The 22,510-nt window shown below is 45.8% G+C and overlaps 1 protein-coding gene across 7 annotated transcripts in view; it reads left to right on the plus strand.

Annotated features, from left to right (window-relative positions):
- BLK (BLK proto-oncogene, Src family tyrosine kinase) overlaps window positions 1-18,923 on the plus strand; it is a 121,030-nt gene extending 102,107 nt beyond the window's left edge. For all 7 annotated transcript variants that reach the window (XM_023736750.1, XM_023736754.1, XM_023736751.1 and 4 more), the window contains 8 exons: window positions 879-982; window positions 5,430-5,576; window positions 6,010-6,162; window positions 7,531-7,710; window positions 8,919-8,995; window positions 12,332-12,482; window positions 14,019-14,150; window positions 18,344-18,923. In XM_023736750.1, the coding sequence (XP_023592518.1) occupies window positions 879-982; window positions 5,430-5,576; window positions 6,010-6,162; window positions 7,531-7,710; window positions 8,919-8,995; window positions 12,332-12,482; window positions 14,019-14,150; window positions 18,344-18,549 (1,150 nt within the window). In that variant the 3' untranslated portion in view covers window positions 18,550-18,923. The remainder of the gene's footprint in view (window positions 1-878; window positions 983-5,429; window positions 5,577-6,009; window positions 6,163-7,530; window positions 7,711-8,918; window positions 8,996-12,331; window positions 12,483-14,018; window positions 14,151-18,343) is intronic.
- The last annotated feature ends 3,587 nt before the right edge of the window (window positions 18,924-22,510 follow it).

Below are 22,510 nucleotides of genomic sequence, written 5' to 3' on the forward strand. Positions count from 1 at the left end.
TGGTCCATTAGTCCTTTGGACTAATCTTTCCCTTGTATCTTGTTTTCTTCATTCTCCCTTGCTCCCGAAGGGGTGAGACCAGTGGAGTATCTTAGACGGCTTCTCACAGGCTTTTAAGACCCCAGACGCTACTCATCAGGGTAGAATTTAGAACATTTTCTTTATAAACTATGTTACATCTGTGGCTGATTTTTCAGAAGTAGATCACCAGGACTTTCTTTCAAGGTGCCTCTGGGTGGACTTGAAACTCCAACCTTCTTGTTAGCAGCCGAGCATGTTAACTGTTGGCACCAGCCAGGGACTCTTACCCAATGTCAGGATGGCTTGAGAGCCACAGTGGGTGGTGTGATCAGCAAACACTCTTCCAAGGCCTCCAGTGATGTCTGCTGTGCGAAGGTTTTTTGTCTGCTCACTCCCAGCCCTGCCTGGTGCCACAGTGTAAGTCTTTCCATGTGAGTCTGGGACAGTGTGCGGAACAGTGTGACACTGCTACACTGAAGAATCATGTGCAGCCTGGGCGTCCTGAGTGGGGAACATAGCGGGAGCACCTGCTCTGAGAGCCTGTGGCAGTTTGTGTCAGAGATTCAAACCCAAGCAGGCAACAATGAGTACTTTGTGGGGAGGTGGTCAGGTGCGTTTTTCCAAAGCAAAATTAACAAAGGTCACCAAAATAATATTCTCATTTTCTTTAAAGAAAACAATAAATCCACATGCTGATGGAAAAAGAGAAGGAGGTAAAGGGACCAGAGTGGCGTTTAATTTACTAAGATATTTGATTTCTTGGTGAGAGAGGTACAGCTTAGGAAGGAGGTTTGGATAAGAATATTCCGAGAAGCACAGCCACTATTTGAGGTTTGTCTGCCTTTTCCGTTTTCCAGGTGGTTCTTTAGATCGATTGGCCGGAAAGATGCTGAGAGGCAGCTTCTGGCTCCAATCAATAAGGTCGGCTCATTCCTTATTAGACAGAGTGACACAAATAAAGGTAAGCATGAGTGGCCCCCACACTCCCTTCTCTGTGTGTCTCCCAGGCAGGGCCTTAGTGAGGGTAATGAGCACCCAGGGGCAATCTCTAAACTGTGCCCAGCCCCTCCAATTTCAAGATGAATTGACATTGATAGCAGTGAAGTGTCAGCAGAAATGCGTTCTCCCCTTTTGTTTGCTGTCTCAGTCAGGCGCATTTCATATTTGTGGTGCAGTGGAATGTCATTCCACGCTTCATCTGGTGCCCCCTTGAACTTATGCCCAGGAGAAAATGTCCCCCTCTGCCCCACTCCCACCTGCTACACCTTTGCCCCTAGTAAGCCCTCACCAGAGGCCCTGCTTCCATGGAGAGAAGGAACATCAGCCCAGAGAACCTGGCAGCTTCTCAAAGTAGATGCTGCCTGGACAGCCCAGTTATGTTTTTTCTGTCTTTCAGCTTTGTGAAAATGGAGTCATACTGTTTTTATTTTTTTGTGTCTTCTTTTACTCAACATTGTGACAGCTGTATGTTGTTAAGTATGTTAATAGTCCATTCACTTTCCTTGCTATATAGAATCCAATGTGTAAATATTCCATAATTTATGTATCCATTCTACTGCTGACGGACCTTAGGTTGTTTCCATTTCAGGGCTATTATAAACACCCTGCTATATGAACCTCATTACATATGCCTCCTGGTACCCATTTGCACTAGATTTAGACCTCTGAGATACTAGGCCAACACTGCCATGTGAAAGATGAGGAAACTGAGACCCAGAGAAAAGAAATGGCTCACCCAAGACCAACAGTGAGTAAACATTGGGGCTCGAAGTGTCAGTGGCTCAGTCACACAATAGCCTCAGAATACTCACAAATTCTAAAATATGTCACTCTGGTTTAACCTGGGGTGACCTAGAGGAATTTCCCAAGCAGGGTAAAGGAAGCTTTTGCTCATCAGGGAGCTGCACGTTGGGGCCTGCTACAAACTCATGACCAATGTTTAACTTGAGAGGAACTGGTGAGTGTGACATTGGAGCAGGAAGAGGTGAAAGGGTGGCTGGACGGTGACTTTGGTTTCCTGTGCTTGGGGTAATGAGAATGGGCAGAGTTTTTGCCTAGTAGGAACATCCCACTGGGCTATCCCTTAGCTTCATTCATGGCTCGACAACTTCAGCGAGTGGGGAAGCACCAGACCAGCAAAAACTGGGACAAAGAAAACTGCTTATAACATCCTGAGAAGCTCTGGGGAAATTGCTCAGTCTTGTTGCCCCTTAAAGGGCCAGGGCCAGGTTGGGGAAGAGGGGGGTGCATTAAGAAGTTAGGGTGCTCTATGTAGAATTTCCTGAAATGCACAAATGGATGAATTAAATTTAAAATAGCTACATATATTTTTGGAGGCTGAGTCAATAATTATTTCATGTAAGATGTTGGTTTGGACAAGCTCTAGCAGAGTTCAAGGAATAGAGAAAATTCTTAAGGGTAAAGTTTGATATTGGGAAAAGCCTATCCATAAACATATTTTTTCTACATGTTAGGATATTACCACTATTTTATCTGAATGGCAGAGCACCTTTGTCCAAGAAACAATTTCAGAATCACTGAAGATGGCATAAATGTTGTTTGTTGTAGAACACTTCAAACATATACAGAACACCCAGCTTCAAAAGTTATCAACTCAGCCAATTTTGTTTCAGCTATATCTCCACCACCACCCCATTATTTTGAAGCAAATCCCAGTCGTCATGTAATTTCACCCTGGAAATGTCATTTTAATCATTATCTATTGCTAAGGTGCCCTTTGGAGGAAAGGGGCCCTCTTATGGAGGAGGAAGGGGCTTTCTAAGAGTTGGCCTATTTCTTCCTGTCCTTTCTCACCCCAGGGAGCTAGCCCAAACTGGGAATTATCCAGATGGAGCTAAGGCTGCAAGGCTGTCCAAGCAACATCACCCCTTACACACACACACACACACACACACACCCCTCAGAACTCCAAAACAAGACCTGTCAGTGTGCATCTCCAAGCCACAGCCAGTAGATACAAGAGAGCACCAGGAAGCAATGCAGTAAGGGGAAGGAACACTGCCTTCAGAAGCAGGGGGAGCAAATTCTAGCCCTATGTGGCCTCCAGGAAGTCCCTTAGCCTCAGTTTATTGGTGTCTATATGAGGCTTAGGAGTCCCTGGGTGGTGTAGGCAGTTAACTGACTTGGTGCTAACCAAAAGGTTGGAGCTTTGAGTCCACCCAGAGATGCCTCAGGAGAAAGGCCTAGTGATCTACTGTCATGGATCAAATTGTGTCCCCCAAAACTATGGGTATCAATATGGCTAGGCCATGATTCCCAGTATTGTGTGATTGTCCACCGTTTTGTCACCTGATGTGATTTTCCTATGTGCTGTAAATTCTATCACTATGCTGTTAATGCGATGGATTAGCAGCAGTTACGTTGATGAGATCTACAAGATTAGATTGTGTCTTAAGCCAGTCTCTTTTGAAATATAAAAGAGAGAACCAAGCAGAGAGACATGGGGACCTCATACCACCAATAAAGCAGAGCCGGGAGCACGTGTCCTTTGGACCTGGGGCCCCTGCACTGAAAAGCTCCTAGACCAGGGGAGGATTGATGACAAGGACCTTCTTCCAGAGCCAACAAAGAAGAGAAAGACTTCCCCTGGAGGTGATGCCCTGAATTTGGACTTGTAGCCTACTATACTGTGAGAGAATAAATTTCTCTTTGTTGAAGCCATCCACTTGTGGTATTTCTGTTATAGCAACACTAGATGACTAAGACATCTACGTCTAAAAAAATAGCTACTGAAAACCCTACGGAGCACAGGTCTACTCTGACACTCACGGGATCACTATGAGTCAGTTGACATGACGGCAACTGTAGATGAGGCTCAGACTAGTTTACCAGCCCAAAGGCAAGTGGTCCTTTCCGTGTTAAGAACTCCTCCTAATCTCTGAGAGCCAAGCCCTGCATGCACAGCGCAGCCCAGATGGACCATGGAGGCAGGTGGATCCTGGTTTTGTGAACCTGAAGGTTCTGGAGGCCCTCTTTAAGAATAATACAAAACTGTGGGAAAAAATATGAGAGATAAGAGCTTAGAAGAGCCTAGGCAAGTGAGGGACCCTAAATCATAAGCTTCAGCAGCTTCACAGAAAATACAACTATGTGGAGGAGAGCCAGGTCTTCTTGGCTTATTGCTGGGCATCTCACTCAGTTTGTTGCAGCCTGTGAAACGGGGAGAAAAGCTTTTTTGCTCACTACAGTGGTACAGATGAAGGAACTCACCACATCCAAGCTCTTTTGTTCCTTAGAGGCTGGACGGCACAGTTGCACCAACCTGGGGTGGCAGGAGGGGTTGGGGGGGAATAGTTTGCAGTATTTGGGCTGGGGCCGGGGTATGTGGATGGGCTGTGGCAGCAGCAAGGTTCACTGGCTAAGCGGACAGCCTCTTGGCACTCTCTTTTGCAAGTAAGTGATGAGAAAGACACATTGGCTAGGAGAAACAGGACAGGAGAAGGGGTTTGAACAGGGGTGGTGGTTTTTACAGGAGAAGAAAGATGCCTGAAGACCAAAAGGACAAAATGGAGCATCCACACCCGAGAGAAAGAGATGTCCAAGCCTGAATCCTGGTGGGGAAGTGTGGTATTGGTCGTAGTAGTCTCATCCTCAAGGAGAGGACCTGGGAGCCCTCAGCTCAGTTCCCAAACCTGCCACTAACTAGCAAAGTAACCTTTGGCAAGCAACATCATCCTTTTAGGCCCCAGCTTCCTCATCTCTCAAATTAGAGTTTAGAGTGGATCCATGGTACCCGGAGAGCTGCACAGAGTTGTTTTATAAAAATATTAAGTTAATGGAAAGAAGTTTCTCAATATAAAAATTTGCCTCCTAATTCTTAACCTTTGGCATTTCCTACGGCTTGTCTCCAGGCAAACAGTAGCATAGATGACAAAATAAATGGACAAGCAGCAAATGAATATGAACAGATACACTGGGAAACCACTTATACTTTCTTCCAGGACATGGGTGCTTGAGGTTGTGATTTGCTATTGTTATGTGAGAGTATAGCCCAAAAATAAATAAATAAATAAAGCTCCTAGGCCCTACAATGACCCTACATTTCTGAATATTTCATGGCAAAGGGGCCCAGAGTGACTGGGTGCCCCAGTGGGGGGCCTGTGTGATTACTAAGAGACTGTCCCACCTGCTCCAGAGTTATGTTATTCCATATCTGAATTTTGGAAGCTTTAGGGGCAATGTCAAGGACACAGTCAGGTGGGACTCATCGGGAAGACTTGTGGAAAGGCTGAGGTCAGATGAGGGAACTTACAACAGTAGTGGCCAAAATGTAGAGTAGAATTTGAGGAACTTTTTTTCAGTGAATTGAAATGAAGCCCAAATCCCAAACCTAATAGTTTATCTTTATGCCTTACTTCTCTTATTGGTGTGTTTTATTAACCCTCTAGGTGCCTTTTCCCTGTCTGTGAAGGATGTAACCACCCAGGGGGAGGTGATCAAACACTATAAGATCCTTATGCTGGATGAAGGAGGCTATTACATCTCCCCCAGGATTACTTTTCCCTCTCTCCAAGACCTGGTGCAGCACTATTCTAGTAAGAGCAGGCATCCCAAGTGGGTGGCGGGGGGGGAGGTAGTGCTGACGAGCCCTCGTATCTCTTTTTCACTAAGATTCCAGGACTGTGTGAATCATTTGTGCCACAGAAGGAGGGAGGATTATCCCAAAGCTGGACCTAAGAAAGTTGGCAACTCTCAGAATAATGATTCAATGTTGGTGTCCCTAATCCCATCTCCTAGCTCAACATGCGACCATGTGGAGAGTGACAAGTATTTTAAATCTAAATGTCCTTAGAGAGAGCAAGTCATTGATAGACACACTGCTTTATGCAGAACTAATAAAAAGAGCAGAGTGTGTGTGTGCTGGCGGGTGGGGGTGGGGGAGCTGATAGTGGCAACACGACTAGGAGAGGTGTGAATCTTTGGCTGCTCTGGTAACCTCCAGTCCCATCTCTTTCTTCCCTAATGCAGAGAAAGGGGATGGTTTGTGCCAGAGACTGACTCTGCCCTGTGTAAGCCTGGCTCTTCAGAACCCCTGGGTTCAGGATGAATGGGAAATTCCCAGGCAGTCTCTCAAACTGGTCAGGAAACTCGGGTCTGGGCAGTTTGGAGAAGTCTGGATGGGTGAGTATATGGCATGCCCGGAGCCTCTCTCCCTGCTCTATATCCTGAAATATAGAAGAGGCCGCTGAAGACAAAGGACCCACTATTTGAACAGTACATCATAGTTTCTGCATAAATACTTGTGAGAGAGAAAGGACAGAGGCTCAGATACCCATTTTACTGACAAAGTCACCAAGACAGAGAACACTGAAGTGACTTGCCCATGGTTGCTATAATTTATCCCATAGTCATGGTGGTGGAGTAGGAATAGAATCCAGCTCTCTCCACCCTTAAATTGATTCCCTCCTTTGTTCTTTTCTGCCCAGTGCTAGCTTTGCCATTGACTTGTGTGTGAACTTCAACATGTTGCTAACTTTTCTTAGCTTTAGCTCATCTGTATGTAAATAATACGTTATACATGGAAGAACAGTGAACCAGGAATTCAAGTGTCTGATCAAGGCCAACCACTGGCCTATTAGTAACTCTGGCCAAGTCACTTAACTCCCAGGCCCCTACATTTTCATATTTAAATTGCATTTGATGACTGCTCCCCTGCTGACCATTGACACTATCAGAATATAAAATATTCTGCTTTATTTTATTCCTGGAATGGTTCATGTCTCTCAGGCATGATTTCAAGGTAGAATCCCGATGCCTCCCAATACCCTCAAACACTGCAGGGCCAAGACCTGAGATGCCTCTATCAAGGGTTCCACTCTTTATCCGGGGTGTTGGGTCCCTGTTAAAGTGCAGCTACCCTGAGAAGGGAAAGTCAGAGTGTATTCATCTTCTCAACCTGACTGAGGCTGGGAGGGTATGAATGGGGGCCCTAATGGGGTAAGGAGGGAGTGTGGAGATATCAGGTAGTTTAAGGAGCAGAAAGGAGTGCCATAGAAGCATAGAAAGGAGTTAATGAGACCCCCACGCCACCTCTGCCTCCTTCATAATGTTGCCACAGGATGTAATGCTTTTTTCCATAATTAAACTGTTATGAGATAGAAAAGATTCATTATGTAGGGGATAGTGATAGGAGCAGGAGGACAAAAGGATATAGCCCAGGCCCTGGATATGGGAGCAGAGAGGTGAAATGGCTCCCCCTCCCAGGCGGGGTAAATTCCTCAACTGCTTGAGGCACCAATGTAGCAAGAGAGCCTGAAACAGCTTTGGCATCTTACGCAGCATAAGCCTGGCCCCTACCCCTGCCCTCAGAATCTGCACATTCAACCCAGGACTACTTCCATAGTAGGCCTCTCTGGCTTCAGTCTCCCCACCTTTAGAATAAGGATGACACTTGGAAGCTTATGTAGATTTTGGTTTCAGGGATTTCCTCTGAGAAACCTGTCAACCTTCTTAATGGCTTCTTAATTCTCTCTCCTCCCCTGGGCTCAGGTTATTACAAAAATAATGTGAAAGTGGCCATCAAGACCTTGAAGGAAGGAACTATGTCTCCTGAAGCCTTCCTCGGTGAGGCCAACATGATGAAAACCCTCCAGCATGAGAGACTGGTCCGTCTCTACGCCGTGATCACCAAGGAGCCCATCTACATCGTGACCGAGTACATGGCCAGAGGTGGTACACTTCACAGGGTTTCATTACTTTGCTGAAGTTGGGAGGCGTGGCAAGAGGTCCAGGCTTGGGGGGATAGAAGTCTGAGGCTGATCCAGCTGCCATGGGTTTGGCTGGCCAGGGGATCTCCACAGGGATTGCTGTGCCCTGGGCAGATCTAGGGAGTTGCAAGTGTGTGGAAGTGGGGAGAGAAATAGAAGGGTAAATTCTTATAGAGCTCTGTCCTCACTTCAGGAATAGTTCAGCTAACATTTCTGGAGTGCCTCTTCTGTGCCCAGCCCTGTTTCATGCCTACTGGGGCAGACAAAGCACTGCAAAGTCGAAAGAGCAGTAGGCTGGGCATCTGGAGATGAGGTTCTAGTTCCAGCTCTATCACTTACCAGCCATGGGACCCTTTACAGCTGTGTAAACATTTTACAACATGCGTGAAAAGAGAAGCTGGGCTAGATGGCCTCTGAGGTCCATGGTGTGGCCAAGCGCTCATGGGGGCAGTAAGCCTGGGATCAGGCCTTTGTCTTTGGTGGAGATCAGGGGGAAATAAGCCCCTAACTACACTCTCAGCCTTTGACCTCCTCACCTCTCTAATGACCCTGACTCCATACTGCTTCCTTATGGCCATAGCCATGCTAATATATTTCCTTAAAATTTTCTAGAAAGGGGTCTACTGTGGGAGACTATGCTGGGGATCACAATAGTCCCTTTGATCACCTCTTAGCAGCACTTTGGGTGAGCTTCCTTCCCAGTTCTTTGATGCCATGGAGGAGCTGCATTTGCCACTTGTATCAAACCCCAAGTGACAGTTCTCCATTCTGGTGTTTTCTTGCTAAGAGAAACACCTCTGTCAGCAAAGGATCAAGGAAGCAAGGAAGATACTATCATGGGAAAGTTGTGTAAGGAAATAGTACCGAACTTAGGGTCAGACGAGCAGGTTCTATTTCCAGCTCCCCTGGCTGTAAAACCTCAGATGAGTCCCTTAACTTGGCTGAGACCTAACTCCCTCTGGGCAGCTGGGAGCATATTAGCTGCCTCCTGGAGTGCTGTAAGGATTGAGATTGGTATTCCATGAAGTATAAAGCACTCTGCAGCTGTGGACGGGTTCCTTCTCAGTGTACCAAGTGATCTAAGAGAGCAACTACCTATTTCCTGGAGAGGCTGGCACAGCAGGGGTGGGTCATTTTGCAGAAGTAGAGTTGCAACATCTCTTTTCTTAGGATGCCTTCTGGATTTCTTGAAGACAGATGAAGGTAGCAGACTGTCCCTCCCAAGACTGATTGACATGTCGGCCCAGGTTTGTGAACTATCAAGTGCAGAGAGAACAAGAGAGTAATGGCCTCATACTGACCTGAAACCCTAGGCCCTTTTCTCTGTGCTTTGTGGCTTAACAAAATAATCAACTATTTCGAAGTTGTATCAGTTAGATTCAGTTTGACCTGCAAAGGACAGAGAACCCAAATTAATAATGGCTTAAGTATATAAACATCCAGAGGTGGGCAGTCCAGGGCAAGTGGGTGGCTCTCCCTCACAAAAGCACCAGGGACCCAGATTTCTTCCACCATGCTGAATATCTTGGCATGTCATCTTATTGTCCAAGATGGCCCTCAAGCTTTACCTTCATAGCTTCTTTGCAGCCTACAAGAAGATGTAAGGGGAAAGAAAGTCCATCTTCCTCCATTTAGGAATGTGTCCCTGAAGTTACCCACTATACTTGCTCTTACATCCCACTGGCCACCATGTCATCTTGGCATACCTAGCTGCAAGGGAGCCTGTGAAATGTAGTCTTCATTCTGGGCAGCCATAATAGAATGAGATGTGAGTAAGGAAGAAAGGGAGAATGAATATTGTGGGACACCCAGTCTTTTTTGCCACAGAAAGTTAGCAAGAGTTCCATTTAACACAATAGGCAAGTGTGTTTTGTTGTGACCTCATTTAGTTCTTGGATGGTGTCCAGAATGCCTTCTGCAGGAGATGATCCTGAAAACATTGATCCCAGGAGCCCTAAGTCTTGCTGCAGCCCTGGGACTTGGCCCTAGGCTGATGGGCAGGCATGAGCCACACACAAGTGCTAGGACATTGTTTCTACTCTGGGCGCTAAAGAATTCTCTTTTAACAACAGGGAACTGCAAGCATCAGACCTTCTTCTCTGCTCATGGACTGCCCCTTTGTGTGTTCCTTGGATTCACATGCAGAGCTTTCTAGGCTTTGTGAGTGAAGTTCAAAATGGAGAGGAGTAAATTTTAGCTTAGGGTTCTAACTGGCAAGAAAACACATCTGGTGACCCTCAGTGTGTGTGTCTGTTAAAACTGGGACTGTCAGCAGGAAAGCTTTGGTTTGTGGTCAGCCTAAGAGATGCATCAACACACACACACACATCCGGCTATGGAGAGGAAACCTGCCCCACTCCCACACCATGCCACCCCCTCCCCACCTAATTTGACTTTATCTGCTATTAGTATCAATGCAGGAATTGATGTCATCGTGCCTTTTTTCCACTGAGGTGAGCAGGGGGTTTGAGCAGGTGGTTAAGATGGTTTCAGAAAATTAACACTGGTAACCGGTTTCAAACCACATGACAGTGATAAGCCTGTCTATTTCTTTTTCCTTTCTTTTCCTTCTGTCGTTCCCGTCTGTCTCTTATTCAATCTCCACTACAGCCCCTGGGAAATCTTGGGTCACTCAGAGGCAAAAGATACGAAGAGCCATCTGAGTTTAGTACCTAGATGTGGTCAAGAGTCTGGGTGTTAGGAAACCAGAAAATCAGAACCTCAGAACCTCCCAAGTGAACAGCTTCCAAACCACATTCTGATCATGCTAATGCCTCACCAAACACCTCCCACCAACCAAAACCAGTTGCCATGACCCTATATGTGTCAGAGTATAGCTGTGCTCCATAGGGTTTTCAATGGCTGATTTTTCAGAAGTAGATTGCCAGTCCTTTCTTCCAAGGCACCTCTGGGTGGACTCGAGCCTCCAACTTTTCAGTTAGCAGCTGAGTGCATTAATCATTTGTACCACCCAGGGACTTCCCTCTCCCCAAACACACACGCAAACTCAAAGTCCTTCCAGGCTCTCTTTTTCCTACTCTATGGCATGAGATACGAAGCCTCCTAAGGCCTTTTCTCCAAGGTCACCATGGCTGCCCCAGGAGGCCCCTCCAACCACAACCACATGTGTCCTACTTTGCAGTCCCACGGCATTGTTCCCTGCTCCACAATGCCCTGTGCATTGCATCTCCTAAACCTCCGCTTAGGCTGTCCTTTCTGCCCAGGACACCTTGACTCTATTCTCCATCTGACAGAATCCTAATCAACATTCAGGACCCAAGTCAAATGTCATTTCTATTATGTTTTCCCTGGGCAGAAAACTTATAGAGAGCACTTAGCTCATGTGTTCTCCTTAGCCTTGTGCATATTAGTTTCTTCTCCTTGGCCCTACTCAATTTTTTTTTTTATTTCTAGCAATGTTCAATAAATATTTATTAACAGAATGAGTACTATTAAATGCTGTCTAGTTATAAGGATTTAGTATAGAGCTTTCTATTCCCCATAGCACCTCACTAATAAATGTATATGGATTGCATAATTTAATGAAGAAATAAATAAAGTAACTAATGAATTAATGATTCATAAATAAATTAATGCAAATAGGAACATAAGGAGAAATGTGATCAATTTCAATGCAGGCTTATTGCAGGTCCGTGGAGGTAAATTGACACTCTATTCTTTGCCTCATTTCCTTCATCCATCAGTTGGGATGCAGTGAACAAAGTCTTACTTAGTTTCCTTGGCTAAAAAGCACAAGAGCAGTGGTGGTGATCCAGGGAACAGAAGCAGGGGAGACAGAAGCAGGTCTCCTCTTCTTCAACTACATTCAGATTCTGCTCATGGTCACTGAGTGCTTGTCATGGGGCAGGTACTGGGCTAGGTTCTCTGCCACATGTCATCTCATCCAACTCTCATCTCAACTCTGTGCCCTAGAGATCACTTGCTTCATGTTCTGTATCAGGACAATGACCCCTCAGGGAGGTCAAGCAATGTGCTTGAGGCCAAATGTTCAGATCTTGGTTCCAAGAAGAATGCTTCCAATTTTCCAAGGCTATGAAACTCTTTCCTTTTCCTCTTGCATTCCTATCTCCTTCCTGACCTTTTTTTTTTACTTCTCCCTCTCAAGAGACCTTCCTTTTCTCCTGCTTTCACTGTGCTCTCACTTCCCTGCAGCCACTTGGAGGGCAGCTACTTGGAAGCAGAGAAGAAGAGCTGTGGTGAGGGACTATAGGGAGCCTTTGTGTCTCTGATGACAAGGGGCTGGGTTCCTCCCATTATGGCCTTCTAGGGGACTGAGGTTTATTCAGTTAATGAGCAATTCTAGCCATACCAAAGAGTGTGTGCTCCTTTCCCAGCAGCAACACCTCCCCCCACCCCAATACACTCACACATACTCCTGAGCCTTCCTTTTCCATCTTTGTGAGAGGAAGAAGGTTGGTTCTACAGACAGGCTGGTGGGTATGAACGAGGGCAGGGCAGGCCATTCCACTCATCCCAAAGGGATTGTGCAGGGGGTGATAGGTAGGCTCATTCTTGTATGGAGGACACCACACTGTTCTTCACCGTGTGACCTGTTTCCTCAGATTGCAGAAGGAATGGCGTACATCGAGCAAAGGAATTCAATCCACCGTGACTTGAGGGCAGCCAACATCCTGGTGTCTGAGACCTTGTGCTGCAAAATAGCTGACTTTGGCTTGGCCCGGATCATTGACAGTGAATACACTGCCCAAGAGGGTGAGCAGAGCCCCCAACACAAGGAACACATTGACTCTTAGCTCCACCAACTCCTCACAGCTCCCATTGGCTTTTCCTTGACACTCTGCAACAGAGTCCTATATAAATAGATCTGAGAGCTGTGTGGTTTCTACTATTCTGGCCTTATTCCAGCCTAGATCAGCATTTCCCTAAATGTGTTTTGCAGAACACTAGTGCCTCAAGATATTCCATTGAGGAATGGTTCTGTAATGAAGTAGGTTGGAAACCACTACATACTTCATTCTCTTGGCGATTGGAGATTCCCAATGCACATCAGCATATTAAAGGCACTGAGAAATCCTGCAGCAAAGAAACAGTTTGCCTTTGTTTTACCTGGGGTCTCCCAAACTAAATTTGAACTCCATAGGGTTTCCAAGGCTGTAAATCTTGAAGGAAGCAGACTGCCATATCTTTCTTCCACAGAGCTGCTGGTAGGTTCAAACCACTAACTTTTCATTTAGCAGCTGAGTGCACCACCAGGTCTCCTTTTTTCTACTTAGCTCTCATTAATGTTCCACAGAAGGAGAGTTTCACAGAATGCATCTTGAAAAACATTGCCCAGAGCCTGGGCAACAAAACCTTATATTTGAATTAGGGTGTTCACTGAGCATTTCTGTTTCATTTTGTTGATGGAACTGAGGTAATTCCCCTTCACAAGAGAATCTGAAGTGGTCAAATACACTTATCAATTGATCAGCTAATATTAGTTGAGTATATTAATCAGTTGATTCAGGAGAATAGGTATGGCTTGTTCCCTCTGGGAACTTTAGGCTGGCTGGGGACACCAAGAAAGCAAGGCAAAGTGGGAGGCAATCAAGTGTTGAGGTATGTGGTTTACTTGGAATGTTGACATGGGTCTAGAAAGTGGGAGGCCTTTGGGGGCCGGCCTCATCAGCAGGGCTTCCCCTGGGCAGCAGGATTTTAATTCCTTCCTTGCAATGACCTTAGGAGGTATGTAAGTCGTGTATCATCATTTCTCTTTGGCAGGAGAGGAATAACTGAGGCTCAGGCAAGTTAAAATGACTTGTCCAAGTCATGGGTCCCATGTTACTAAACAAGGTCCATGTGAGTGGGAAAGTACTCTTTTGTCCCATATGAAAGCACACATTGCCCAGTGAGGCCCACTTGCTCTCTTTTTAATGCACTCAAGAGGATGATCAACCAAAACTGAACCTGTTGCCATCAAGTGGATTCAGACTCACAGAGACCCCCACGTGTTTCAGAGTAGAACTGTGCACCATAGGGTTTTCAGGGGAGAGGTATTTGTTATCCATCCATATGATCCTTTCATGACGAAAATCAGTGTCTGCACTTGCCTAGTCATGTTTCTTAGTGTGTCTTAGTAACTCCCTGGATGCATTTCTGTCATGTCCTGCCAGCCAAGTCCTGCAAAGCTATGCAGTGGGGACAGGATGGAAGGTCAGAAAGAGTAGGGAGTGGAGGTGTGGGGCAGGGTGGGGGGAAGGACTATGCACAGTCAACATATCACAAAGCTGCTCTTGGCTATTCTTATAGGTGCCAAGTTCCCCATCAAGTGGACAGCCCCAGAGGCCATCCACTTTGGAGTGTTCACCATCAAAGCAGATGTGTGGTCATTTGGAATCCTTCTGATGGAAATTGTCACTTATGGGCGTGTACCATATCCAGGTAGGCAGCTGCATCTTGCAGCATCTCTCCGTGGTCCCTGTTGCTCTGAGACAGCTCTGATGGCAGATGTCCATCAGTCTTAGTTATCTAGTGCTGCTATAACAGAAATACCACAAGTGGATGGCTTTAACAAACAGAAATTTATTCTCTCACTGTTCAGGAGGCTAGAAGTCCGAATTCAGGGCACAGACTCTAGGGGAAGGCTTTGGCTTTCTCTTGGCTCTGAGGGAAGGTCTTTGTATCAATCTTCCCCTGGGTCTAGGAGTTTCTCACCTTGCGGAGCTTGGGTCCAAAGGACGAACTCTGCTCCCAGCTCTTTTTTTTTTTTGTGTGTGTTTTAGGTGGAAGTTTATAGCGTAAATTAGTGTATCATTCAAAAATTTATACACAAATTGGTTTGTAACATTAGTTGAAATTCCAGCAATGTGTCAGCACTCTCCCCCTTTCCCTTTACACCTCAGTTTCTCCATGTCCATTCATCCAGTTTTCCTGTCCCTTTCTGCCTTCTTGTCTTTGCTTTTGGGCAGATGTTGGACATTTGGTCTCATATACTTGATTGAACTAAGAAGCATGCTCCTCCCATGTGTTATTGTTTGTTTTATAGGCCTGTCACAACTTTGGCTGAAAGGTAGACTTTGGAAGTGGCTACAGTTCTGAGTTAGTGTGTCTGGGGAGCCATAGTCTAGGGAGTTTCTCCAGTCTCTATCAGACCAGTAAGTGTGGTCTTTTTTTGTGAATTTAAATTTTGTTCTACTTTTTTCTCCCACTCTGTCTGGAACCCTCTATTGTGATCCCTGTCAGAGCAGTCAGTGGTGGTAGCTGGGCACCATCTAGTTCTTCTGGGCTCAGGCTGGCAGAGGCTGTGGTTCATATGGTCAATTAGTCCTTTGGACTAATATTTTCATTGAGTCTTTGGTTTTCTTCATTCTCCTTTGCTCTGAATGTGATGGGACCATGTATATTTTTTAGATATCTACTCGTATGTTTTTAAGACCGCAGATGCTACTCACCAAAGTAGGATGTAGAACATTTTCTTTATGAACTATGTTATACCAATTGACCTAGATCTTCCCTGAGACCATGGTGCCCAGCCCTCAGTCCCAGTAAAAGTTGGTCCCTCAAGGTGTTTGGATTTGTCCAGGAAGCTTCTACGACCTTTGCCTTGGTCAAGTTGTGCTGACTTCCTCTATATTGTGTGTTGTCTTTCCTTTCACCAAAGTTAACACTTGTCTACTATTTGGTTAGTGATTTCCCCTCCCTACCCCTCCTCTCCCTCATAACCATCAAAGATTGTTTCTTTCTGTATGTTAACCTTTCCTTGAATTTTTATAATAGTGGTCTCATACAGTATTTGTCCTTTTGTGATTGACTTACTTCACCCAGATTCATCCATGTTGTGAGATATGTGGCAGATTCATCATGTTTCTCTATCATTGTGTAGTATTCCACTGTGTGTATGTACCACAATTTGTTTATCCATTCATCTGCTGATGGACACTTAGGTTGCTTCCATCTTTTGCTACTGTGAATAATGCTGCAATAAGCATGGGTGTGCATATGTCTATTCGTATGATGGCTCTTATTTCTGTAGGATATATTTCTAGGAGTGGGATTTCTGGATCATATGGTATTTCTATTTCTAGCTTTTTAAGGAGGCGCCATATCATTTTTCCATAGTGGTTGTACCATTTTACACTCCCACCAGCAGTGCATCGGAGTTCCATTCTCCCAGAAATAACATTTGTTATTTCCTGGATTTTTTTTTTTCATTTGTGCCAGTAATACTGGGTTGAGATGGTATCTCTTTCTAGTTTTGATTTGCATTTCTCTAATAGCTAATAGGGGCTGTGGTGGCACAGTGGTTAATACCTCAGCTCCTAACAGAAAGGTCAGCAGTTCAAATCCACCAGCCGCTCCTTGGAAACTCTGTGGGGCAGTTCTACTCTGTCATCTAGGATCACTATGAGTCGGAATTGACTCGACAGCAATCAGTTTGGTTTTTGGTTAATGGCTAATAATCACGAGTATTTCCTCATGTGTCTGTTAGCCCCCTGAATGTCTTCTTCGGTTAAGTGTCGGTTCATATCCTTTGCCCAATTTCTAACAGGAGTAATTGTCTTTTTGTTATTGAGGTGTTGCAGTATTCTACAGATTTTAGAGGTCAGACGTTTGTCAGATGTGTCGTAGCCAAAAATATTTTCCCTAATCTGTAGGTTCTCTTTTTACTCTTTTGGTGAAGTGTTTTGATGAGCATAATTATTTAACTTTTAGGAGCTCCTAGTTATCTAGTTTATCTTCTGCTATTTGTGCATTGTTAGTTATGATTTGTATTGGATTTATGCAGTGTATTAGGGCCCCTAGTGTTGTCCCTAGTGGCACGGTGGTTAAGTGCTGGCAGTTCAAATCCACCAGCTGCTCCTTGGAAACCTTATGGGGCAGTTCTACTCTGTCTTATAGGGTCACTATGAGTCAGAATTGACTTGATGGCAATGGGTTTGGTTTGGTTTTTTTTGTTTTTGTTTTTGTTTTAACGTTGTCCCTATTTTTTTCTCCATGATCTTTATCGTTTTAGGTTTTATATTTTGGTCTTTGATTTTGAGTTAGTTTTTGTGTAAGGTGTGAGGTATGGGTCTTGTTTCATTTTTTTACAGATGGACATCCAGTTATGCCAGCACCATTTGTTAAAAAGATTGTCTTTTCCATGTTTACTGGACTTTGGCCCTTTGTCAAATATCAGCTTCTCATAGATGGCTGGATTTACGTTTGGGTTCTCCATTCTGTTCCATTGGTCTATGTGTCTGTTGTTGTACCAGTACCAGGCTGTTTTGACTACCTTTACCGTATAGTAGGTTCTGAGATCAGTTAATGTGAGGCCTCCTACTTTGTTCTTTTTCTTCAATAATGCTTTGCTTATCAGGGAGCCTCCTGCCAGCTCTTCTTTCTTGGTGTTAGGAGGTCCCTCTCTCTCTGCTGGTTTCTCTCTCCTTTTAGCTCTTGTAAGATAAAAGGTGATGTAGGCCACACCTCCAGGATCAGGGCTGTGACCTGAGTAAGGGTGTTGCATACCACCCTAATCCTGTCTCATTAACATAACAAACATAACCTAATCCTCTTTAACATAACCTAATCCTGCCTCAGTAACCACAGACAGAGGTTAGGATTTACAACACATCACAAAATGGAGGGTAATCAGATCACAAAATGGAGGACAACCACACAATACTGGGAAACATGGCCTAACCAAGTTGACACATATTTTGGGGGACACAAAATTCAATCCATGACGCTATCCCTTTATGCCTGTGGCTACTCACGTGCTTGTCAAAATGGCATCACGACTGTGTATACAGAGACCATGCCACTCTGGGGCGAGGGTTCTCCCCCTTCTTCAACATCGATCTTGGCAACAGGCTTATGTCCTCTTCCTCTCAATAAGCCTCAAAATTGGAATCAAGCTAAAGGTCAGGGTCTGAATTCAAGTTTACGCCCATCGGCTTGTTCTCAGTTGAGGACAGGTTGTCGTACCTCGGCCATACATGGTGTGTTCCCAAAAGCCACATTCAGAGCTGGTACAGTTGTCAAATCCAGACCACCCAGTCCCCCAGCTCCCTATCAGAAGGGCTTGGGCAGCTTAGCAGCCTGCAAGGTCTCTCTCAGTCAGATGATTAGTGAGTTTTCATGGGGCACCTGCCCAGTGAGTGATGGGTTTTGGCTGAGTCCTGAGGAATCACAGGTTATCAAAACACGGCCCCATACACTAAGGAACTGCCCCGTATTCAGGAGAACATCGGCAGCCTGTTTTCCAGTTGTTCTCCAAGGTTCACTAAAATTGGTTGATTGAATAGATCCATGCAATAAAAATGGATGGATGACTGGATGGATGGATGGATGGGTGGATGGGTGGATGGGTGGGTGGGTGGGTGGATGGATTGATGGATGGGTGAGTGGATGGATGGACGGATGGATGGGTGGGTGGGTGGATGGACTGATGGATGTTTAAAAGGCAGAGCCAGCGGAGCAGACAGGCGACTTGCAAAGGAGGAGACAGTGGTCAGTGCCTTAAAAAAGCCATGCTTCTCCTTCTTTCCTCAGTATAGTGCTCCCAAAAGGCCGTTCTGACTCCACTCACTTCCTTGGGGGCCCTTCGGAGCTGCCCCAACTGCTCACGCAGGCTCTCTCCCCCTCCTGCCCAGGCATGAGCAACCCTGAGGTCATCCGCAGCCTGGAACGGGGCTACCGCATGCCGCGCCCGGACTTGTGCCCGCCCGAGTTGTACAGCGGCATCATCAGCGAGTGCTGGCGCAGCCGGCCTGAGGAGCGGCCCACCTTCGAGTTCCTGCAGTCTGTGCTAGAGGACTTCTACACGGCCACTGAGCGGCAGTACGAGCTCCAGCCCTAGGTCTGCCCACCAACTGGCCTGGTCCTCCAGCTCTCGGAGGGATGCTCAGCTGGAAGAGATGCAGCCAGAGCCTCGAGTGCTTATGGGTCTCAGCTTCTAGTGACCGGGGTGGTCCACAATCCTTGGGCAGAATGTTAGAATTGCCTACGCATATTCGCATCTGGCCCTTATTTAAGCCCCATGATAACCTGAAAATCAGAGGGATTCAGTGGCGTCACTAAGGAGGTGCAGGGGTGCAGACTGCAGAGAGTGACACTGTCAGAGGTGGTGACACCAAAATGACGGTCTATAAAATTTTTGTGCAGAAATTTATTTTTTATATAAATATCCCTGTAGTTAAACAATAAAAAAAATTTTAATAAGCCCAGCTTACATGTATCAGTATACCTACAAGTCTAAAACTATGCTAATTTACTTTTTGAACCTTCTAATGCTCTATGGTCAGAGCTGTCATTATCACCCAATTACAATGATGCTTCAGATCACTTGGTTTTGGTCTGGCTACAAGCACGGCTGTTTTCCTTGCTGCTGATGTTTTTATAGTGACTGACTTTGTCACATTTTCTGCTGTTTTAGTTACAACATCATGGTAATTAGGGAGGGGGTGACACGATGACTTACCACACTGGATGAGACCAACCCTAGTGACACCACTGGAGGGATTATTATCCCCATTTCACAGATGAGGAAACTAGAGGGTAGAGGTGGCATAGCAGTGGTGAGTAACAGCATTGACTCTGGAGCCAGACTGCCTGGATCTGAATCTCAGATTCAGACACACTGGCTGTGTGCCTTTGGGCAAGTTAGTTAGCCTCTCTGCGCCTCTGCTTCCTCTTTTGTAAAACAGGGAGGAACAGTAATAGTGACTACCCATATGTTTGATGTGAGGATTAGATTAGTTAACCCAGGAAAGTTCCTGGCATGTGCTAAGCACTGTTAAGTGATTGTCATAAAGGCTTTCCCGTGGTGGCACCAAGACTGAGAAGTTGGGCCACAAGTGGCTGGGAGTTCCCACTCCTCTGAACTGTGTGGACCTTCTCCCTTAAGTAGCTCCCTTTCTGCTACCTCCAGAAGTGGCCCCTCAAGATCAAGATATCTGGTGGGAGAAGCATCCACCTGTGTCTGGCTCTGGGAGGGGCAAACAGGCCTGACCTAGGCTGCGCTCAGCACTTTGGTACTTTTTCATAATAAAGTCACGTGAGTCTGATATTTTCAATGTCTTTACTGGTGATGATCCTGGACATTGCATATATGGAGTACATGATGTACATACACGATGTACATGAATGGCACTGCCAGGGAGTCCCTGAGTAGCACCGAGTTTCCAGTGGAAACCAAGGCCTCAGCCCCATAACAGCTGCACAAATGGAACTATCACTGGCCTTTGAGTTTGGCCAGTAGGGGGCGCCTTCACCTCAGAAATCCTTAACCTCCAGGCCTGAGTCCAGGAATCCTTAGCTCAGTATTTCCAGAACTAATGATGGGAGCAAGTACTGGGTGCTCTATCATGCAAAGATGCTGGAAATAAGCTCTCTGCCCTCTGAATCTTCAGCGACTAGGTGCATAAAGAGCAGATGATGTGGGATGGTAATACTAAGGAACACTCACTGGAGTCTTCCACTTTCCTAAATACTAGTGTTTTGACTCCTCTAATCTTTGTGAGGAGCCCCGGTGGCACAGTGGTTAAGAGGTCAGCTGTTAACCAAAAGATTGGCAGTTCAAATCCACCAGCCATTGCTTGGAAACCCTATGGGGTAATTCTACTCTGTCCTATAGGGTCGCTATGAGTCGGCATAGACTCGACGGCATCAGCTTTGGTTTTGGTTTGGAATCCTTGTGAAGGAGTTTCTTGGTGGTGTAAACAGTTACCACTCTCAGCTGCTGACAGAAAGATTGGAGGTTCCAGTCTACCAAGAAGTGCCTTGGAAGAAAGGCCTGCTGATCTACTTCCAAAAAATCAGTCATTGAAAACCCTGTGGAGCACAATTTTACTCTGACACGTATGGGGTCACCATTAGCTGGGGTCGACTTGACGGCAACTGATTTTTTCTTTTGTGTCTGTTTTTCTTAATACTTACGATAACACACCAAGATGCTGGAAACATAGAGAGGCATAGAGAGGTTCCAGGCATTCCCAAAGTCACACAGCTAATAAGTATCGGGATTCAGGTATGAACCCAAGAAGTGCTTAGGCAGGACTGTGGCTGAAGAGCATTGGCTGGGGGGAGGAATGGGGTAAGAGAACCTCACAGAGGGACAGCATCTGCAGAGGCACAGGTAAAAAAGTGACTGAACAAAAGAGAATACACATTTATATAACACTTGCTATTTATAAAGTACTCTCACGTACAATCTATCAATTGATTCTCAAACACCCCTGAGAGGAAAGTCAGTAGGTACTACCATTATTGTTGTTATGACTATGTACTTTCTACAAGTGAAGAACTGACAGGCTTGTTGAAGTGCTCTTAGCTGTTGAGTTCTGGACCTAGGATCTGAACCCTCTTCTTTGCCTCCAAAACCTCTTACTGTAAGTGTTGTATAGGAGTGCACAGCAATCTTGGGAGGAGGGGTGGGTGAGGTTGCGGGAGATGGATCTGGAAAGGTAGGTCAGAGGAGGCTAGGTGAGCCTCCCTGATGAATTCCTAGTTGGAGCCTCTACTCAGGTCAGGGTTTAGACAAGTATTTCTGCAGCTGGTCAAGGATGCCGAAGGTAGAGGTCTCTAGAGGCAGGAAATCCCCAGCAATGGAGACTTCAGAGAATTCTGAGGCCTCTGACCACCTCCAAGACTGGAAGGCTCTTTGCAGAGGTGGATATTCAGTCTCTCAGAAGAACACAGCTCAGTTCCAATGCCCTCAGGCCTCCTGGTCAGACAAGGTTGCTGGGAGAAGGGCATCTCTGTGAACTGGGCTGCCTGCCCAAGAACCTGAGGCAGTGGGTCATGGCTTATGGGAATTAAGCAGGACTGCAGGACACCAGCCCTGGTGGTGCAGTGGTTAAGAGTTGGGATGCTGTCTTAGTCATCTAGTGCTGCTCTAACAGAAATACCACGAGTGGATGGCTTTAACAAAGAGAATTTTACTCTCTCACAGTCCAGTAGGCTACAAGTCCAAATTCAAGGCATCAGCTCCAGGGGAAGGCTTTCTCTCTCTGTCAGCTCTGGAGAAAGTTCCTTGTGACACATCTGTCTTCCCTTATTCTGGGAGCTTCTCTGCACAGGAACCTCAGGTCCAAAGGACATACTCTGCTCCTGGCACTGCTTCCTTGGTGATATGAGGTTTCCGTGTATCTCTGCTCGCTTTTCTCTTTTATATCTCAAAAGAGATTGGATTAAGACACTATCCAATCTTGTAAACCTCATCAGTATAACCTCATCACAGTGATAGAATTTACAACACATAAGGAGATCACATATAACCTCATCATAGTGATAGAGTTTACAACACGTAAGGAAATCTCATCAGATTACACAATCATACAATACTGGGAATCATGACCCAACCAAGTTGACAGGTATTTTTAGGGGACACAATTTAATCCATGACAGGTGCTAACCAAAAGTTGGCAGCTCGAATCCACTAGCCATTCCTTGGAAACCCTATGGGGCAGTTCTACTATGTCCAACAGGGTCATTATGAGTAGGAATTAACTTGACGGCTTTAGATTTTGTTTTTTGGTTGCAGGACACCAGTGTTGACTGCTTCTGCAGTGGGGGTCACGGCACGAAGCAGAGACAAATCCAAGTTCATGGGCTCATGCTCGGGAAGGACTGAGCTGACCTGCCTGGAGGCACTGAGAGTACCCAAGTGCTCCTTTTGAGGAGAGGGGACTATAAGCAACAGAAGGAAGAATGAGTCCATCCGTCTGGCTTATGAGCCTGGAACTCAGGCCTGGGCATCACCTCCCTTGCTCCAGAGTTGGTGGGAGGGGCTCCAGAGGGGCTTCCTGAGACTTGAGTCC

The sequence above is a fragment of the Trichechus manatus genome, unplaced genomic scaffold (assembly GCF_000243295.1).
Source record: "Trichechus manatus latirostris isolate Lorelei unplaced genomic scaffold, TriManLat1.0 scaffold00091, whole genome shotgun sequence".
In the NCBI taxonomy this organism is placed as follows: Eukaryota; Metazoa; Chordata; class Mammalia; order Sirenia; family Trichechidae; genus Trichechus; species Trichechus manatus.